The 20,468-nt window shown below is 46.9% G+C and overlaps 1 protein-coding gene across 1 annotated transcript in view; it reads left to right on the plus strand.

Annotated features, from left to right (window-relative positions):
* Positions 1-20,468, plus strand: part of MTMR7 (myotubularin related protein 7) — a 79,838-nt gene that overhangs the window by 27,291 nt on the left and 32,079 nt on the right. Inside the window, exons 4-5 of the mRNA XM_081084732.1 lie at positions 8,848-9,005; positions 17,178-17,306. Of these exons, the coding sequence (XP_080940858.1) occupies positions 8,848-9,005; positions 17,178-17,306 (287 nt within the window). The remainder of the gene's footprint in view (positions 1-8,847; positions 9,006-17,177; positions 17,307-20,468) is intronic.

Genomic DNA, 20,468 nt, shown 5'->3' on the forward strand with positions numbered 1-20,468 from the left:
TTATTCTTAGCATTCACTTTATCTCTGGGGGTTATAAGCATGTTTGTTTTCCCTTCAGGGTAAAATCCTCTTAAGATTATGCCCTTCTGATACTGTGAGAATCACGTGACCTGGATGGAGGTCTAAGCCCAACCTGACAAATTGTTTCCTATGGAAAACATTGCTGTCACACAATTCCAATGCAGTCTTCCCCACCTTGGGGCTTTTAAGGCTTGGTTTCTGCTCCTTTTTGATAGTAACATATGTGTCCCAAGGCTGGTATAACTAGACCATGTTAGCATCATTGAATATTCAAAGCGTGGATCTGTTGAATCTCCTAAACAGAAGCTCTTTAAGTGTCCTTCGAAGGCAGTTTGGTTGATTTGAGAAGTATTGTGATATGTCCCTCATCCTGGGTCTTCCGATGTGTAGCCCATTACCCTCTTCTACAGAAGTGTGTCTTGTCTCCCTGTGTGGCCTCTGTGAGCTGTGGGTTCTTATTGCTTAAAAGAAATACATGTCGCCCGGCTGGCGTGGCTCAGTGGTTGAGCATCAACCTATGAACCAGGAGGTCACGGTTCAATTCCCAGTCAGGGCACATGCCCGGGTTGCAGGCTTGGTTCCCAGTGCGGAGCGTGCAGGAGGCAGCCGATCCATGAATCTCTCTCATCATTGATGTTTCTATCTCTCTCTCTCTCCCTCTTCTTTCCTCTCTGAAATCAATACATTGAAATACATGCCTGAGTTTCTGAGGAGAATACAGTGAAAAGAGGTCCTTGATGTAAAGGTCATATCCATGGTAGTGCTACCCAGAAGTCATGAGTAAGGAAATAGGATATGGGCGTGTAGTTACTTTGCTGAATGCCTTGCGATTCAGGACCAGCAGTTTGATGATGCTCCTCAAGGCAGTGAGTCGGGTCCTCGGTTTCTTAGGCTCTGACCATATCATCGGTAGACAGCTAAGAGCTAAAGTTAGGTCATGAAAACGGTGCCAGGGGCTGTCAGAACCTGACGATTCTGTGTGCTCCTCTTGGAAGGCAGCTGGTTGGAGCGTTCTCCTCTTGCTGTGTTGAAAAGAACTGCAGAGTTAGCCAGGAAAGCGGTTGAACTTTTGGGAGGCGGCACTATAATTGGAACAGAGGTCTGGGAAGAGGGACATGAGGTTGCATGCAGCCGAGAATGTGAGGACAATTGTGGGCCAGCAGTGTCTGTGTCACTGATTAATGGGTGTGCTGGATAACAAATGTGCTCCGACCGGATTAATGGGGTTAGGAATAGCCTGGAGACCTGGGAAAGGGCTAAGCAGCTGGAAGATCCCAGGCCGGTGAGGGCTCCGGCCCAAGGATGGTGAGCCCCAGGACCCACAGTGTGAGGGTCCCCCACAGGGGGAAAATCACAGTGTTCCCCTGGTTTTAAAAATGCACACTTTTTCTTCAAAGTGAACTTTTGAGAGTTAGTTATTAGACAACCACACATCAAAAAAGGAAACCTTAGTAATTCATTGAATTAAAGCCGTTATCTTAAAAGGTTTTAAAAAGCCACCAGCATTTTGAAACATTGGAATGAGCAGTGACAGTTTACATAAACCACAGTACTTTACTAAGTGTGGGAAGATGAAGTAGGACCCAAGCAGTTTCACAGTTGAATGTTCAAGGCCATGCTAAAAGTAGGACAGATTCCAGCCTATAGCCTTGGGAGTAGGGTTTTGAATCTGGGTGGAGGTGGGGAATGGGGCTGGAGGGTGTCCCAGCTGGGGCCAGGGGTGGCTTATCAGAACCATCCAAGGATCTTCCACAAAATACCTTCCCTCTCCTCCAGGTACATCAGAAAAGAGGTGTGTGTGTGTGGGGGGGTATACTTTGAGTTCTAGTGGTACAGTATAGCTCTGTGCTTAGTGGACGACACAAATCACATACTTTCATTTTCCTTTATGGACATAGCTAACCACAAGGTCCTGTAGAGGACTTTTTTTTTTTTTTTTAACAAAAGAAGAAATGTTGGGGGGTCCATTGAAGTCAAGGCCTGTGAAGGAGATATTTCCAAAGCTCTTGAGATTTTCTTTTCCCTGAATTAGGATTTCTGGGGAAAGGGTAAGCCAAATGACTAGCACATTTGGTGACATTTTATTGGTTTGCCTTTTTAATTAATTAAGATTGGTCAGAATTTGCCCTGGCTGGTGGTGTTCAGTGGCTAGAGGGTTGGCCTTCAAATGGAAGGGTCATGGGTTCTATTCCAGTCAAGGGTACATACCTGGGTTGCAGGTTCCCCACCACCTGGTTGGGGCTCATGGCGGGGTGGGGGTGGGGCGGAGGGACAGGGCAACCAATTGATGTGAAGTTGAGGATTAACAACAACAGCAAAAAAGATTGGTAAGAATTTGGTCATGGACTATAAAGATCGCAGTAAAAAAATAATGTAGCCAAATTCAGTGAGTTCCTTAATTCTTAGTAAAGAAATAACTTAGGTTAAAATAGTGGCGTGGCCCTAGTGAGAAAATAAGTTAGATTCAAAGTGCTAATCAGGTTATACAGCTTTCAGATTAAAAGAAGGCCCTGTTTCTCAGAGGACTTCCATTTTCCCCATGTTCTTTATGTTCTCCTTCCTCTAATTTGCTGCCTACTGTTTATTTTTGTAACAGTTGTCTTTCCCTCTGTAGTGTTGGTGGGCCCTTTAGCATTTAAAACATCTCTTTTATTTCCCCATTTTTACTAAACTATTTTTTCATTTTATCTTAGTCCCCAGTTCTTAAAATCTCATAATGCTCAGCTGGTGTGGCTCAGTGGTTGAGCGTCAGCCTATGAACCAGCAGGTCATGGTTCAATTCCCAGTCAGGGCACGTGCCCAGGTGGCTCAATCCCCTGTAGGGGGCCTGCAGGAGGCAGCTGATCAGTGGTTCTCTCTCATCATTGATATTTCTCTCTCTTCCTCTCTGAAATCAAGAAAAATATATATTCAAAAAATAAAATATCAGAGTTGATATAGTGTCACTTGCTGAACATAGTTCTTTACAGTCTTTGTCTAGTCCTTGCAGCGTCAGCGGATTTTACAGTGGCCATTTCCTCTCTATTGATTATACTGACCTCTGAGTCCACAGCTCTTCTCCCCTAAGTGTGAGCTTCCACAATCCTGATGTTTAATTTGAACACTTGTTTGTTGAAAATACACAGGAAAAGTCTCATTTTCATTTTAAGTGCAAAATCCAATAATAGCTGTGTTATCTTCTCACCCCTCTTTAAATGGCTTTCAGGTTCATTTATTTTAAGTTGCCCAATTTAAGCAGACCATTTGGAGCAGTTTAGCTTTCAGTTGTTACTTTCAAATCCAAAATGCCCACATTTCTGTGTCTCTCTGGTGACTTTTCCCTTCCCTCACCCACCCTTCCCATTCAGCTGCTGCTGATTCATGTTTGTTTTTCCTTTCAACTAAAAAAAAAAACGTGTAAGGGAAACAATCAATATTATTATTATGTCGTTCAGTTTTTACATTGGTTGTTACATGTTTCCTTTTGATTTGTAAAGTACTTTTTTTTTAATACTAATGTGATGATAAGCCACATATACTGTCCAGACCAGGGAGCTGTTTTCATTCTTCTTTTTTTAAAAAAAAAATATATTTTATTGATTTTTTTTTTTAAATATATTTTATTGAGTTTTTACAGAGAGGAAAGGAGAGAGATAGAGAGTTAGAAACATCGATGAGAGAGAAACATCGACCAGCTGCCTCCTGCACACTCCCCACTGGGGATGTGCCCGCAACCAAGGTACATGCCCTTGACCGGAATCGAACCTGGGACCCTTCAGTCCGCAGGCCGACGCTCTATCCACTGAGCCAAACCGGTTTCGGCTATTGATTTTTTTACAGAGAGAAAGGGAGAGGGATAGAGAGTTAGAAACATCAATGAGAGAAAAACATCGATCAGCTGCCTCCTGCACACCCGCTACTGGGGATGTGCCCGCAACCCAGGTACATGCCCTTGGCCGGAATCGAACCTGGGACCCTTCAGTCCGCAGGCCGACGCTCTATCCACTGAGCCAAACCGGTTAGGGCTGAAAAGTACTGTTTCTTTTCATATTAAATTACTTCCCCTCCTAGGTAGTCTATAATAAGAGGAGATTGTCCCCATATTTTTTCCCTAAATATTCTGTTTTCATAACCTTTATCCTGATTCATGGGAAACAAGCGAGGTTATTTTTTTTTCTTCCCCAAGTGCTTTGTTTTACCCACAGCTCCCTCACTGGGTGGAATGCACACCCGTCCCTTTTTATGGGAGGGAAGCCGCAGAGGTTGGGTGCCCAGCCAGGACCTTCTGCGGGCTTGGTGGTTCCAAGTCGGAGGAGTTTCCGCTGATGGCGTGCATCCTCTCTGGGAGGCAGGAAGTGGGATGGTCTGAGAGTGATGGAGCTGCTGAGAGCCGCGGGCCCTGAAGCCATGGCGGTGACACATGCTGAGTTAATGATGGGCCACGGGGCTAACATCGAGCCATGTCCGTGAAACACGCATCCGCATCTCTGGGCTCGGGTCGAGCGTATGCTGTCCGCTTAGACCCCGAGACACTGATTTGGCTTTTCTGGGAACACAGGCAAAGTGCTGTTCCCTCCGAATTGAATGTGGTATTTTCAGAAATTATCCTTTTTCTTTCTGAGTAGATAGAAACACCTTCAAGCCTGTTTTTGTTGAGCAATTACATGATTTACGTAGGTCAATAAATACTAGAATAATTTACTCTTAACTTCTTCTGAAAGGAAGTTTTAATGAGAGGCGCACATTCCGTTTACCTCCCCAGTCCGAGGCGTGGGGAGTGTTTACTTCTCGTGGGAGGAGCTCCTGTGTCCCCTCGTGATGTCCCCTAGGGATGGGCCCTGGGTGAGGCACCTCCTGTACAACCTGCCGCCACCGGCAGCTGAAGACGTTCCACGTGGGCCGTGGCGGCCCAGACTCGGGGATGTGAAAAGCCAGCGGCGTATTGAACACGTCTGTTCTAGGAGGGTGACCCATCAGGGATTTGCCCTTCCTCCAGGGGCCAGGTACATGTTTTCTCAGTTCAGATTCTGTAGAGACTAGCCCAGTGACGGCGAACCTTTTGAGCTCGGCGTGTCAGCATTTTGAAAAACCCTCACTTAACTCTGGTGCCGTGTCACATATAGAAATTTTTTGATATTTGCAACCATAGTAAAAGAAAGACTTATATTTTTGATATTTATTTTATATCTTTAAATGCCATTTAACAAAGAAAAATCAACCCAAAAACTGAGTTCGCGTGTCACCTCTGACACGCGTGTCATAGGTTCGCCATCACTGGACTAGACTCTACAGACAGACTCAACCTGTGGGTCGCGACCCCTGAAAATACACCCTGCATATCAGATATTTACATTATGATGCATAACAGTAGCAAAATTACAGTTATGAGGTAGCAACGAAAATAATTTTACGGTTGGGGGTCACCACAACGTGAGGAACTGTATTAAAGGGTCGCAGCATTAGGAAGGTTGAGAACCACTGGACTAGAGATTTCTCTAGCCCTCCCCTTGTTTTTAACTTACTTCCCTGCCACTCACTGAACAGTCTGTGAGGTATTTTGCAGGAGCTGGAGGGGAGGGGAAGAGAATATTGCGAATGGGAACTCTTCAGTGACATTTGTCACTGCGTCAATGACACCCTTTCATTTTTCCGAGCAGACTTCTCCTGGGCTGGCCTCCGGGTGGGAAGTTTGCCCGCATTAGCAAGACTGGGCTCTGACCGACAGAAATGTAGGTTTCTCTGCCCTTCTATAGGCCTTGACTTAAAGTGGGATGGACGGGTGGTGGATCACCCTTTTTTCTTGAACTGAAAGCAGCAATCTCATAACTCCAGTAGAAACCCATTCTCCTGTCTCCCGGTTGGAGAGCGATCTTCTGAACGCCCGTCACAGATTATTCTCGCTTTCATTTCTGCGCAGTGAGTGTCCTCGCCTCTTGCCAGTGAGGACGAGCGTGAGCCCCTGCATAGAACACTCAATAACTGTGGATAATAATCCTTCTACCCGTAAACCTATTCGTAAATATTTAACGAGGGAACTTAACGTCCACGATTACTCCTCGCTCCTTTGCTCTTCTTTCGCTCAGGGAACTGGCTTTCTCAAGGGACTTTTTTTGGCATCAGAGCCGATCGCACTTGCGGTTAGCGGGATGCTGTCAGAGCCTGACTCATGAAAATGGTACTTAGCGATGGGAAGGATGTGTCAGGGTCAAGCCGGCTGTTCCCAGAACAGAATCTCACTTTTCTATGCCGTCGGCTCAGTCAGCTAAGACTGTAAGCAACGCTGTGTACTGACGGCAGCTGCTTCGTGTTGGTGTGTGCAGGAGCCTGGCTGTGTGCGTTTTCTTATTCGCTGACATCACCGGAATTCTGAATTCTGACGTTTAGAAATACGACGTCAAGAGAGACGGAGGCAGAACGTAGCTTACCTCACTGGTACCCCCCAGTCTTTGAACTTTGCTCTTACAAGACAGGGTGCGTGCCTAATGGGAAAGTATGGTAGTTCAATATGACCCTTATCTTTCTTCCTCCTCATAAATGAGCTACCTCAGTCGTGATCGCACTGGAAGCTGAGTTTTGATCACAGGCTGCCTGTGTGTCACGGAGACCGTGTGCAGGGCCTCCGGATGCACACATTCAGGGGCATTTCCCTGTCCACACCGCGTACTTCAACAGATTAAGGAATCAAGGTGGGACCTAAGCAAACGGTGAGGGGCAAGACATCTATTGGAGAAAAACGGGATGATTAAGGATATGGAACAAGGAAAGACAAGACACACAGGTGGTCGATCAGGGCAGAAGAGAGAAGGATCTGCCTTGGGGAGGGGGGTGGGTGGGAGGGGGGATAGGAACATGTACTGAACAGCCAGATTGCCCAATTCAAGTTCAGACTCCCCAGTTGCTAGCTGTGTGACCCTGGGAACATTCTTCAACCTCCCTTTGCTCACATTTCTCCTCTGTAAGATGAGGCCCACATAGTGCCTGCTAGGTGGGTTCATACATTTGACTAGAACAAATCCGGGATGAAACAAGGGTTTGGTGAGTTATCAGCCACGAATCACTGTCACCGGAAGTGCTTAGATCTGACCTGTCCAGTGTGGTAGCTGCTGGCCATATGTACCTGCTAGAGTTTGACACGTGGCTGGAATGAGCTAAGATGTGCTGGTAAGGCCCTAGCCCAGCGGTTCTCAACCTGTGGGTCGCGACCCCTTTGGCGGTCGAATGACCCTTTCACAGGGGTCGCCTAAGACCATCCTGCATATCAGATATTTACATTATGATTCATAGCAGTAGCAAATTACAGTTATGAAGTAGCAACGAAAATAATTTTATGGTTGGATCACAACATGAGGAGCTGTATTTAAAGGGCCAGAAGGTTGAGAACCACTGCCCTAGCCGATTGGGCTTAGTGGTTAGAGGTCAGCTTACAGACTGAAATGTCTCCTGTTCAATTCTGGTCAAGAGCACATGCCCAGGTTGTAGGCTCAATCCCCAGTAGGGGGCGTGCCAGAGGCAGCTGATCAGTGTTTCTCTCTGATCATTGATGTTTTTTTTTCTCTCTCTCCCTCTCCTTTCCTCTCTGAAACCAATTTAAAAAAAATAGATGTGCTGGCAAGTGTGAAATATACACAGAATTTCAAAGACAGTACAACCCAAAATATATAAGCTATCAATGAATAAGTTTTACAATATGTATGTGTTGAAATGGCAATATTTTAGGTATATTGGGTTAAATACATTATATTAGTAAAATGAATGTCATTGTTTCTTTTCAGCTGTTTAACATAGCCACGAGGACACTGGCCAGGACGTACACGGCTTGTTTAGATTTCTGTTGGACAGCACTGGCCTCAATGCTGCCCACAGAGAAAAGCAGAGCCCCCCAAACCAAATCCTAGCTATTACTGGGGGAGAGGGGAATGGGTCTGGCCCCATAGGCATAAAAGGCAGAGATATCCTGGCCGAAATGAAAAAAGAACTTCATTACATATTCCTCAACTTGCCCCTCTTGACCAGGGTGCCATGCACTTTGAACTGATATTTTTTTAGGGATCCTATAAATATTGTCTGAGCAGTATAATCATGACATTTATGTGGTCGTAAAAAGTTCAAATGTTTTCAGTGCAAACATATAAATATATCCTACAGCTTTTCCAACTGTTTCCTTTTTTAATACCGTCGAGCATCAAAATGTGGCAGCAGCCTGGGCACTGGCCCATCTCCCAGAGGCCCTCCCAAATCCAAGCTCAGTAGACATAACCTTGACCTCTAATGAATGCAATTCTTAATTAATATTTATGCTTTACATTTTGTGGTCCGGAAAATATATTTGCTTTCAAAAGTGACTAAAAAAAAGAAAAAAGAAAAAGAAAGTGCAGGCAAGCCAGTGTGGCTCAGTGATTGAGCATCGAACTATGAACCAGGAGGTCACAGTTTCGATTCCCGATCAGGGCACATGCCTGGATTGCGGGCTTGATCCCCAGTGGGGGGCGTGCAGGAGGCAGCCAATCAGTGATTCTCTCTGATCATTGGTGTTTCTCTCTCTCCCTTTCCCTTCCTCTCTGAAATCAACAAAAATATATTTCTAAAAAAGAAAGCACAAAATGGAGAAGACCTTGTTTCTAAGATGAAAGCAGCTCTTGCAGAGCTGAGTCCGGTTGTCCCAGGTCTCCCTGTCCCTGCTGGGAGGAGGTGGGTGGCCCTGCCCACAGGACAGGGCGCTGCTGGGTTCCCAGGGGTGCGGGCTGGGCTGGCTTCTCCGTGAGCTCCAGCCGGACAGAGATGCTTTGAAGAGCTTTGGTTCTGGCAGTGACTGAGCTTGATTAGGCTTTATTCTCCCTCCCCTTGCAGTTACATACGAGGAGTTATACTGCTTTTCCTTCAACCCCAAGCTGGATAAAGAAGAGAGAGAGCAAGGCTGGCGACTGTTGGACCTCAGTGAAGAGTACCAGCGCATGGGCCTCCCTGACGACCACTGGCAGCTCAGCGATGTGAACAGAGACTACAGAGTAAGTGGAGGGAGGCCTTTAGCGAAAGCCGGTCCTCCGTGCAAATGCCGTCGTGATGGCACCCAGCTTCGCGGGGCGCCTGCTCGCCCCCCTTTCGTTTGTGTCGCTCTTGATCGATGCGAATGTGTGTGTGGCTTTCTATGTCTGTCTTGGTGATTGCTGGGTGTATGTCCTACCGGTTCCTAGAATCAGAAAGTCTGCACGAGGGCACCATGGGGACCATCCCCTCCGCACCCTTCCTCTAACGGTTGAGGGAATGGGAACCCCTACAGGCCCAAGGTGGACCTCCTGGCCGAGCCCGAGGTGGGAGCGCCGGCGGGACCTCGCCTCCCACCGAGTCTTTTTATAGCGCAGCAAGTGCTGAGTGGGGCGGCCAGAGACGCTGATGGCAGCTTGGCACCAGCTCTGCTCTGTGCTCACTGAACTCTTGGTTGGTACACAAGGTCACCAAGAGGCTTCCCTGGAGAAATGGGGAGAAATGCGTCTCCACTCGCAGAACGGAGGATGGAGGGGAAGGGAAGCCGGCGTGGCAGGCTAATCCCATGTTCTTCCTAATGGTGGGCTCACAGGTCGGCACTGCTTTCCCCATTCATTTTTGCTTTTTATTATTATTTTATTTTTTTCCACCACCATTATTCCCTCCATGCTCTCTTCCACCTCTTCCCCCACCCTTGCCATCACCACACTGTTGTTCCCATTCATTAAAAAAAATCTATAATAATAAAAGCATAATATGCTAATTAGACCGGACAGCCGGTTAGGAGCCAGTGGTCCCAGATTGCGAGAGGGTGCAGGCCAGGCTAGGGACCCCCACCCCACCCTGCACAAATTTCGTGTACCAGGCCTCTAGTTTTAAGTAATAAAAGTAATGTAAGAACATTGCAGAGAATTTACAAAAAAGAGAGAAAAGAGAAAACACACCCACCACCCCATTGCCCTAACACTCTTCTGTTAAGATTTAACATTTTCCTTCAGATGTTTTTCTCATCTGCATAGTTTAATAACTTTTTTATATAAGTAATGTATTTCATTGTTTAAAATGGGAAAATGCAGCGGAAAGGAACCATTCAAATATGTATAACAAACATGGAATCATACTATGTGTGTTCTGGCTTTCTTCACATGGCATATGTATTTTTTCTGCCAATAAATGTATTTTATATTGTTTAAAACATTATAAACTACTAGAGGCCTGGTGCCTGAAAAATCATGCACTTGGGGGGGGTACCTCAGCCCGGCCTGCCCCCCTCTCGCAGTCCAGGACCCCTCAGGGGATGTCCACCTGCCAGCTTAGGCCCGCTCCCTGGGGGAATGGGCCTAAACTGACACTCAGACATCCCTTTGGCAGCCTGGGGGCCCTCAAGGGGTGTCCAACTGATGTCTTAGGCCCGCTCCCCTTGGGGACATCCTTAGTCAGACATCCTTAGTGCTGCCGAGGAGGCAGGAGAGGCTCCCGCCACCACCACTGCACTCACAGCCATCAGCCCTGCTTGTGGCTGAATGGAACTCCCCCTGTGGGAGTGCACTGACCAGGGGGCAGCTACTGCATTGAGCGTCTGTCCCTTGGTGCTCAGTGCGCGTCATAGCGACTGGTCGTTCCACTGTTAGGGTCAATTTGCATATTATCCTTTTATTATATAGGATTACATCATAGGTCTATATCATAGTTGGTGTGCGTAGTTCCTCTTTTTAGACATTTAGATTATTGTTATTTACCATTATATTAAATAACATAGTGAAAATATTCTGGTAACTATACCTTTGCCACATCGAAAATCCTTTTTTAATGAAAGCTTCCTATCTGTGGAATTTCTAAGTCCAAAGGTTTACACAAGTTTTTGGACATATTGTCAACAGAACTGCAAAAAAGTTGTGCCAGTTTCTATAAATTTCCAGGAGTTGTGTATGAGAATGCTTGATTCTTGGCACCCTCCCCAGTAAAGAGTTTATTTCTTTAAAAATCTTTGGACAACTTGATGGTGAGACAGGTAATTTCTCATTTTAATTTCATATGCATGCTTTGTATGTGCTGACTGACCATTTATACCTTATCTCCTGTTAATTGAGAACATTTCTGGTTACATATTTTGAATCTTGATTATTTTCTTCATCCTGTTATAAGGATTTTCTGTATTGCTACACAGGATGTGTATCAGTCAGTTAAATGATCATATAACATTTTATCAAATGAATGTACCATAATATACTTTAGTGTTCCCATTATTAGATACTTAGATTACTCATTTTTAAAACCATGTGAATTTATTAACTAATCATACTGTTAAATTTGAACAAATGCTAGTCTGGTTGGTGTGAAATGGGTCTCAGTGTGATTTTATTTCCATCCCCTTCATCACTAGCAAGTCTGAGAGTGTGTTTATTGACAATTCAAGTTGACCCTTCTGTGAATTGCCTATTCATATTTTTGGTCCTTTTTTCCCCTCTAAGGTTGTCCCTTTTTATTTATTTGTAGAAATTTTTATGTATTCTAGAGAATAATCTGTTATCATGTTGCAATTATCTCCTCTTCAAAGATATTTCTATGCTGTTTCCAGGGTATCCCTTGATCCTCGGAAGTTTTAAGTTGTCAATCTTTACGAATTTGGTTCATGTTTTAGTATATTGTTTTTTCAGTATTTCTGGTCTTTTTACTAGCAATACAGTTTGACACTGTACAATTTCAGTAATTACATTTCATTAATTATGGTTGTTATAGCTTTGTAATAAATCTTGATATCCTACAGCCCAGGGCCTTTGACGTTGCTCTTCTGAATATCTCAACTTCATAGATTAGTTGGGATAGGATGGATGATTTCATGATACTGAATTTTCTTCATAATGACACATAAATCTAACAACCATAACCCTACACTGTAAGTAGACATTGGGGCCTTTTTGTCTCAATCATTATGAAGTATCTGGCTAATGTAACCAGAGAGCCAGTTCTCACGCTGAAGCCAACCTCTGCAGTGCATGGTTAGCCTGGAAACGAAAGGAAGGAAAACCCAAGGTTAGCAAAGAAAAACTTTTAACAGGACACACCCTTGTGTCAGGAAGACAACTTGGTGGCATAATATTTTCTTGGGAACCCAGGTTCTTCCTATTTTTAATGAGATTTTCATCTGGAATTAGCACCACAAACATGACTCAGATTTAGTCACTTTAAGTCCTACACGGTAGAGGCTGCAAAACATGAGTCCCTTCGCATTGCCTTTCAAACGTAACACACAGCAAACCAAAACGAACAACACACCGATTGTGTTGAAACAGAAAAGGTGAAAACCCAGGGAATTTTCTGGTTTTACAAATATTGAAATAGGGGAAAAGATGATGTACCCTTATTTATTACCAATTTAGAAATATAAAAAAAGTTGGTTCTTTCAAAAATTTTGGACGAATACTGCACTGAGAAGGTTATGTCTTCATCCATTACTTCGGTTTTTAACCTCCTGGTTGAGAAGATGTTTAATTTTTCTTACTTCTTTTACATGAGTTATTTCTTCTCACAAATTGTTTGACTTAAGTGGATGGGGAGGAAGCTATTGTCCAGGGTGGAATGACACCACCCAGAGAGTGCAAAGACAGTCCTGCCATTTTCTATTCACTGCTCTTGGGCAGGCTAATTATTATTATTGCCATCATCATCTCTGTCATCGTTACTATTATCCCTATTTATAAGACACTGTGCATGGTAGTCTAACTCTCTAAAGTAAGATTTTCTTTTGTACCTAACTCCTGAAATTATCTTTTATTTTATATATATATATATATATATATATATATATATATATATGTATATGGCTAATATGCAGAGTGTCCCCTCAGGAGTTCAACTGGGAGACCAGGAGTTCAATTGCTCGCTATGACATGTGCTGACCACCAGGGGACAGTGTGGAACAAAGGAAGGCCCCGGCCGGCAGCCTGAAGGCCCTGGTCGGGCCTGATCGCTGGCTGGGCCTAGGGACCCTACCTGTGCACAAATTTTGTGCACCAGGCCTCTAATATAACATAATTGACATTCATTACTAGGCTAACATTTTAATCTGTTTCTCTTGGAGTAAAATTTAAAGTATAATCCAAACCAGTAATTTTTTAAAATTTTGTTTATTTTTGTTCTCCACAGCTATGTTTTATGTATTATTTTGATTTACATATAAATCATTTTATGCTGCTCATACTCTTTTTCTTCTCCTCATTACACCATAAATTCCTTGAAATAAATTTTAGGTCCTAAAAGTTGAAAAAGAAAGTTATCTATGTAGATATATCTCCGTTCTTGACAACCAGCTCTTATTTCAAAGTGCTCAATTGAGTGATTTGTCCTCAGGAAATACAGAGACCTGAGTAAGATGCCTTGGATGGTACCTCAGATGGATCTTATCTTGCAATTCAAAATACATTCACTGGAAGATTGTAATCAGGCCAACAAAGATCAGTAATAAAGCTTTATTACTGCCCTAGCACCTAACATAATGCCTAGCGCGTAGTAAGTATTCAGTAAAACTTGTCTAGTGAGTGAAAGAATTCCCAAAACGATTCCTCTTGGCAAGACCAACCAAGACACGCAAGCACTCCAGGCAGGCTAATTCATGTAGTGGAGGACAAAGAAAATTGTTTCCTTATGAATAAAAAATGATGCAGAAAGCATTTTAACCTAATCTACTTTCATTGGCTGTGACAGTCAGTGTAAAGAAAATTCAGCAGAAAAGCTTGGGGTGGTGAACACAGTACGGTGTATAGATGATGTGGTACAGAGTTGTGCACTTGAAATCTGTGTAACTTTGTCAACCAGTGCCACCCCAATAAAGTCAATAAAAAGGAGTTGGGGAGGGGGAGGGGAGAAAAGCATTTGCTACTTTTCTGAACTTCTCATATTCTCTCTGAACTTCTGTATGTGATTTTCCAAACCAGGCAACATTTTGGGAACTGCACTTCGTGGTCTGAGAGTTTGGTGGCGTACACTGCTGTGCTGGGCATCAGTCATTGTCAGGATTTTGGCTGTCACTGCGTGAGCCTGTTGCAAAAAAGGCGGCAGCCAGTGCTGCCTAGGCTTGTTGTTTTTATTTCCGACTGAAAGTGCTGTCGACTTTCATGAAAGCAGGATGAATTTACTTTTCCCAAATTGGTGAAGTAGTTGTACCTTGAAACCCAAGTTCACTGGCATCGTGAGTCTGACTTTAGAGCTTTTCATGCAAGCGCTTGTCAGAATGCCCCCAATTCCAGCTCTGACCCTCAGAATCTTTCCCTGGAGACCCCACGGGAGAGCAGGAGGCCCTGTGACTGGCATTGCTGTGCTGCTGGCGGGGTGGCCTCGAGACTGGTACAGGCCTGACCGCTATTGTCTGGGCTCGGGTTGGTGCGCTCCCAGTCCTTGCACCTGCCAGCCACCAAGCTCTGCCTTTTCCTCCTCTGTGTAGAGCGAGCCCAGGGACTAGGAGAGGGCAGGAGAGTCTTCCTCTCCTTGTGGAGAGAGAGGACCCTGGGTGGAGAGACAACAGCCGAGTCCCTGAGTAGGGCGGGGCTGAGTACCAAGGAGCGTGGGCTCTGGGTGTCTACCTTCTCTCTGGGTGCCCTCCCAGTTATGGTCCCCATCAGGGCCATGACGAGGGCCAAGCTGGGCATCTTTCGACCTTGGGAGGCCATCAGAGGCCCTGGCAGAAGCTCCTGAGTTCCTAGCTCAGCTCTTGGTTCTTAAAAAGGCTGTATGTAGCCCTGGCCAGCGTGACTCAGTGGTTAGGGCCTCAGCCTGTGCACCAGAAGGTCACGGGTTCAATTCCCAGTCAACAGCATGTACCTGGGTTGTAGGTTTGCTCCCTGCTCCCAGTCGGGGCACAGGCAGGAGGCAACCAGTCAGTCAGTGTATCTCTGTCACATCTATGTTTCTCTCTCTCTCTCTCTCTCCTGTCTCTCCCTTCCACTCTTTCTGAAAAAGCAATGTAAAAAATATCCTTAGGTGATGTTTAACAAAAAAAGAAAAAGAAAGAAAGAAAAGCTGTATGTCATAAGCATGCTAAAGCATCTCACCCATTACTTCCTTATTCTTATTTCATTTAATCATAAATAACTTTGCCATTCCATGGTGCTGTTGTAAGAAGAAAGTGGATAATCCCCAACTTACTGAAAACGTACCAATTTCCCTTCTAAAACTGTTATTTTAAGAAAATGTTACTAGTAGGACGCAATGACTCCGTGTCTCTTGACCCTCAGACGAGCAGGTGTGGTCTGTGTTGCAATGTCCTCGCCCACTGACTAAGGGCGGTGAGACACGGGGAGAAGCCTGGTGTCTGTGGCCGAGATTCTAGGAAAAGCTCTCCGGTCCTCGTGGGCTGGGCCCTGTGTTGTAGGAACCGATTTTCCTCCAGACCAGGGATGGCGAACCTTTTGAGCTCGGCGTGTCCGCATTTTGAAAAACCCTAACTTAACTCTGGTGCCGTGTCACATATAGACATTTTTTGATCTTTGCGACCATAGTAAAACAAAGATTTATATTTTTGATATTTATTTTATATATTTAAATGCCATTTAACAAAGAAAAATCAACCAAAAAAATGAGTTCGCGTGTCATAGCTTCGCCATCACTGCTCTAGAGCATCAGTACCCACGTTAAGGTCTTCCCTAAAATGTCTTTGACAAGATGCTGAACTTACATTTGGGGCCCTTTTTCCTTCTCCTGCTCAATGTTCTCCAAGCTGGTGACAAAGGCAGGCAGGCAGGCGAGGGAAGGGACATCAGGGAGCCGGGTGTGAGCTTCGCGGGCTCGGATCTCACTTCAGTCCCATCTTTCCAGCGTGGAAGGCGGGGTGTGGGGGGGCGACGGACAGAGGACACGCGGATAGAGCGCTTCCACTGCTGCTGTCCTGGCTCGAGGGGTCCTCTCGAAACGCCAGGAAGGTGCCTGGCTTCCAGGAAATAGCCACTTGCTGTGGCAAAGCCCACGAACAGCCTCCGGAGCCGTCTTCACTTTGCCAAGAGATTGGCTGGCTGGTGTCGAAGCACAGGGTGTCCAGCAGCAGACACACCGGCTGCTGCTACTGCGGCCGCCTCGGACACTTCGTCAGACCGGTGGCTTCTGGTCCTTTGTCAGGGTGCTACCTGGTTTCATCCTTATGCCAACCCCGTGGGGCACTGTTTCTGTCTCAGCCAGTTTTAGAGATCAGAAACCAAAGCACTCAGTGTAGTGGGGCTTCCAGAGGTCGTGAGGTCGGCAAGTCAGAGCCAGGTCCTAGAGAGCGGATTTCCGACGGCGCTGCGGGATCCTTCGAAGGTGCCAGTCTCCACCGTGGGAATCACTGCCGGGCTGCACAGAGCAAGCAAATCGTTTCTTATAAAGTGGGCACATGAGAAACAGAAATAAAGCTGCTATATTGTACGGGAGCCAGAAGTCCTCATGAGCTGGAAGTTGGGGTGTGGAGGGGGGTGGGTGGGGCGTGAAGGCTGGGGAGGATTCTTGAAGGAGGTGGCATGAGGTTGGCCCTTGAAGAATGGGTGAGATGTGGGAAGGTCGAAGGAAGGAGTATTGAGGGAGGCCTTGGGGGCAAGACTGCACGCAGTGTGTGCCGGGGACAGCGACGGGACAGCACTGTTGGACTTGCATTTCCCACAGTCAGACTGTCTTTCTATTTATTGATTGATTTTAGAGAGAGAGGAAGGGAAAGAGAGAGAGGACGAGAGAAACATCGATTTGTGGTTCCACTTATTTACGCATTCATTGGTCGATTCTTGTTTGTGCCCTGACCAGGGATTGAACTCACAACCTTGTTGCATTGGGCTGCTGCCCTAACCAACCCAGCTGCCCGGGCAGGGCCGGGCGAGGCTGTCTTTCAAGCAGGGCAGGCAGCTAAGGTGTTCTCAGCTGCCAGGATGCAGAATTGCCATGCGTCCCTTTCGATGGAAGAACTGCTCGCTTGCCACTGCCTCGCCTCCCACCAAGAGCTCTGGGAAGGGACCGTGCACAAGGCGGGGTGCTCAAGAGCGTCTTGCTTCCCTTCGCTCTGCTGTTGTAGCCGCAACAGCCCTTCATCTCTCTGCAGTGGCTTTCCTCACAATAGCCTCCTCTGTGACTTTTCCGTAGACCCCCCACCTGTAAGTCTGGCGAACGGAACTTGAACTTCTCGTGGCGGTTTGCAGAGCGTGACTCGGTGGCTTAAAAATCCGCTGTGTTTTCTGCGACAGGTTTGTGACTCCTACCCGACCGAGCTGTACGTTCCCAAATCGGCCACAGCACACATCATCGTGGGGAGTTCCAAGTTCCGGAGCAGACGGCGGTTTCCTGCCCTTTCCTACTACAGTAAAGAGAACCACGTAAGTCCCCGGGCATGCCTTTGTTCTGCGCCCTGCTGTGCCTGTGTTATCAGCGGGCATTCCTCGCGGCCTTCGCTGTGCCTGTGTTTGAATTCTTCTCAGAGGAATGCGGGTATGGCTGTGTGTGGTACGACACAACACAGCTATGCTGGGACCCTTAGCTCATTGCGATTATTCGACAATAAAATAATGGGACAGAGTCAGAAAATGCCTAAACTTAACCGTCCGAGTGAGTGGTGGGGAGGCGCTAGGCTTGCTCACACAGACCCTTGGCAAGGCCTCTCTTTGAAAAGCCCCCCAAATCCACTGCCCTTCTTCTTTTTAATGGCGCATTTTTGGAATGTCTCCCACATAAGAAATATTTGTTTGTGGAGAGTGGGTTTATTTTTTAATTAATTAATTTTATTTTAATCCTCACCCGAGGATATTTTTCCATTGATTTTTAGAGAGAATGGAAGAGAGAGGGAAAGACAGAGAGAAACATCAATGTGAGAGAAACTCATCGATTGGTTGCCTCCTGCATGCGCCCCAACCAGGGCCTGGGCCGGGGAGGAGCCTGCAACCGAGGTACATGCCCTTGCCCAGAATCAAACCCGGGACCCTTTGGTCTGCAGGCTGATGCTCTATGCACTGAGCCAAACCAGCTAGGGCAAGAGTGGGTTTATTTTTTAACACTATTTGTAAGTGCTAAATTAGGTATGTCTGCCACCAACAGAACCACATGACAGTGGCTTAAACAGGATAGAACTTTGTTTTTTCTCACCTAAAACTCCGAAGGTGAGCAGTCCAGGCCTGATGGTATGGCTCTCCACCACTTACCTGTCAGGGACCCAAGCCCCTTGCACCTGTCTGGGCTGCCATCGGGGGCTTGGCCTCACCGTATTGTGTGAGGTGACTTTAGTACCAGCCGTCACCTTCTCGTGGTGCCTTCACAGCTTTTGGGGGACGGTTTCTGAAATGGTCACGTGACACTTCTGCTCACATCCGTTGGCCAGAACTGCCCAGGACAGGTGAGAAAATACCGTCTATGGGTAACCATATGAACAACCAAAAACTGTGGTTCCATTTCTGCGGAGGACAAGAGAACAAATTTGGGAAGACGAGAATGGCCTTTGCCACCCACTTTAGAAGCTGTTTGACTGTAGCCAGGTGCAAAAGGTGGATTTTCCAGCTAGATAATATGTCTGTGGGTTCAAAGCCAAGTGAGTCTGTAGACCAAGCATGTCAAACTCGCGGCCCGTGGGCCACATGCCTCGTTTATTTGGCCCATGTTAGCCTTTGAGTTTGACATGCTTGCTGTAGACAGTTGCAGCAGGTGTGTGTGTGTGTGAGAGAGAGAGAGAGAGAGGGAGAGAGAATGTGTGTGAGTGTATGTGACATGCGCACACCTGCAGGCAGGGAGGAGGGTAGGGTCCCAGAGGTTCTAAAGGGAGGCTTTTCCAAAGTTGCCTCGAGCTGTTTCCAGAGCGAGCAGCAGCCTCCTGTGTTGCCCGCTTTAAAGGAAAACATTCACTTAGTGGTGTAAGTCCTGTTAGTTGAAAGGACATATGTGATCGTATTTTTAGTTACACTCACTGCTCTGAACTGGGGTCTAAAGATGGCAAGTAGTTTATTAATGTCCCTCTGATTTCACTCCAAAGATAGTTCAGCCTTTACAGAACTGGAGCAATGGTGAGAGGCAAAGGAAAACATGAATCCTTTTTGTAAAACAAAAAAATGGAATGAATAGGGAAGTTTACAATGTTGTACTTGAAATTAGCATGCCAGCAGCATTTACCTGTTTGTTTGTTTGTAGCATCCATTGATAAACAAGAGAGGGGTCTTCTATTCTTTTATTGTGAGGGGGTAGGGATGCGCTGGGTACTTAAAAAGTGAGCGTAGTGCTGTCCGACTGCTTTTTTGTTTTTTCTGTCCTGAGATTCTTGGGAAGGGTGAGCATTATGAAGGGCAAGTGTGGAATGTCTCGGAATAGGATCGAATTGCTCACAGCTAGACTGCAGAGCCCGGCTTCCCCTGCCGCCCAGACCCTCACCTCTCCCCGGACCCTCACCGCTCCCCGGACCCTCACCGCTCCCTGGGTGCCTCCGTGTGCTGCCCTGTAGGTGCGGTGCGTGCATCCTCGGACAGATTCTCACCATTTAAATGTTTCCCTCCCCGTTGAACTCCTCTGCGAGAACCCAAGAAACTGCCCAGTGGCAGCTGCCCTTAACTCTTTCGCGCAGAGCAAGTATCGGGTAAAGGCCGCTCAGAGGTGCTCCCTGCAGCCAGCATTCCCTGCGCCCGACCCCCCGAAGGTGGGAGAAACAGCCCCCAGACAGGCTCCGTGAAAGCCAGGTGTGGGGACTGTCTCCCACCCATTGGACGTACCTGCCCGTCAACCCCCTTTGGTTCCTCCCTCAGTTCCCCTTCCCGCTGGCGCTCCCCGAAGCTGGCTATCCTCATCCATGTTCAGACCCTCCCTCCCTTCCTCCTCCTCACGGCCATTGGACTTGTGCTGCCAGTGACTCAAGCTGAGAGGCCATGCAGTTTGCTTAGAGTCACACAGCTAGGAATGTTCGAGCAGAGGCAACACACACAGACAGCCCAGGGACTGTGTGAAGCAGGCTGGTCTAGGGGCCCCAGGGTCAGGCCAGCAGGGAAACACGACGGTGGGGTGGAGGTGGGGGACGAGTGGGTGGCACACGGAGAAGTGTGAGTCTTGAAGGACTTTCTAAAGGAGACAGCCACCACCTGCAGGGGGGGCCACATGAAGACTGCAGCGTGACCTCAGAGCTCGGCTGTCTCTCCTCCCAGCATCCCCAGTCCTCCAGCAGCTGCTAGAAAAATGCACCGTTCAGGTTTGGCACCCCAACCTGGAGGGTGAGATCCTCTGTTTCCACAGCAACCGTATCCTTAACAGCATCCAATAAAGACATTATTCGGCTTCAGTGGGAAAAAAAAAAGATTGAAGCTGGAGCAGCCCGGCGGCCTTTCGCTCTCCCCGCTCTCCCCGCTCTCCCTCCCTGGCTGCAGGCCGGAGTTCCTGGAGCCACCGCGGCGCCGTGGCTGTGACAGAAGGCGCCCAGCCCGAGACAGCTGCCCCGCTACGTGTCTGGCTGCTCTGCGCTGTGGTCCTGCCACGGTCCCTGCCGGAGGCTGGCAGAGTTAGCGAGAAGCACCGCC

The sequence above is a fragment of the Myotis nattereri genome (assembly GCF_964212035.1).
Source record: "Myotis nattereri genome assembly, chromosome: 2".
NCBI classification, from domain to species: Eukaryota; Metazoa; Chordata; class Mammalia; order Chiroptera; family Vespertilionidae; genus Myotis; species Myotis nattereri.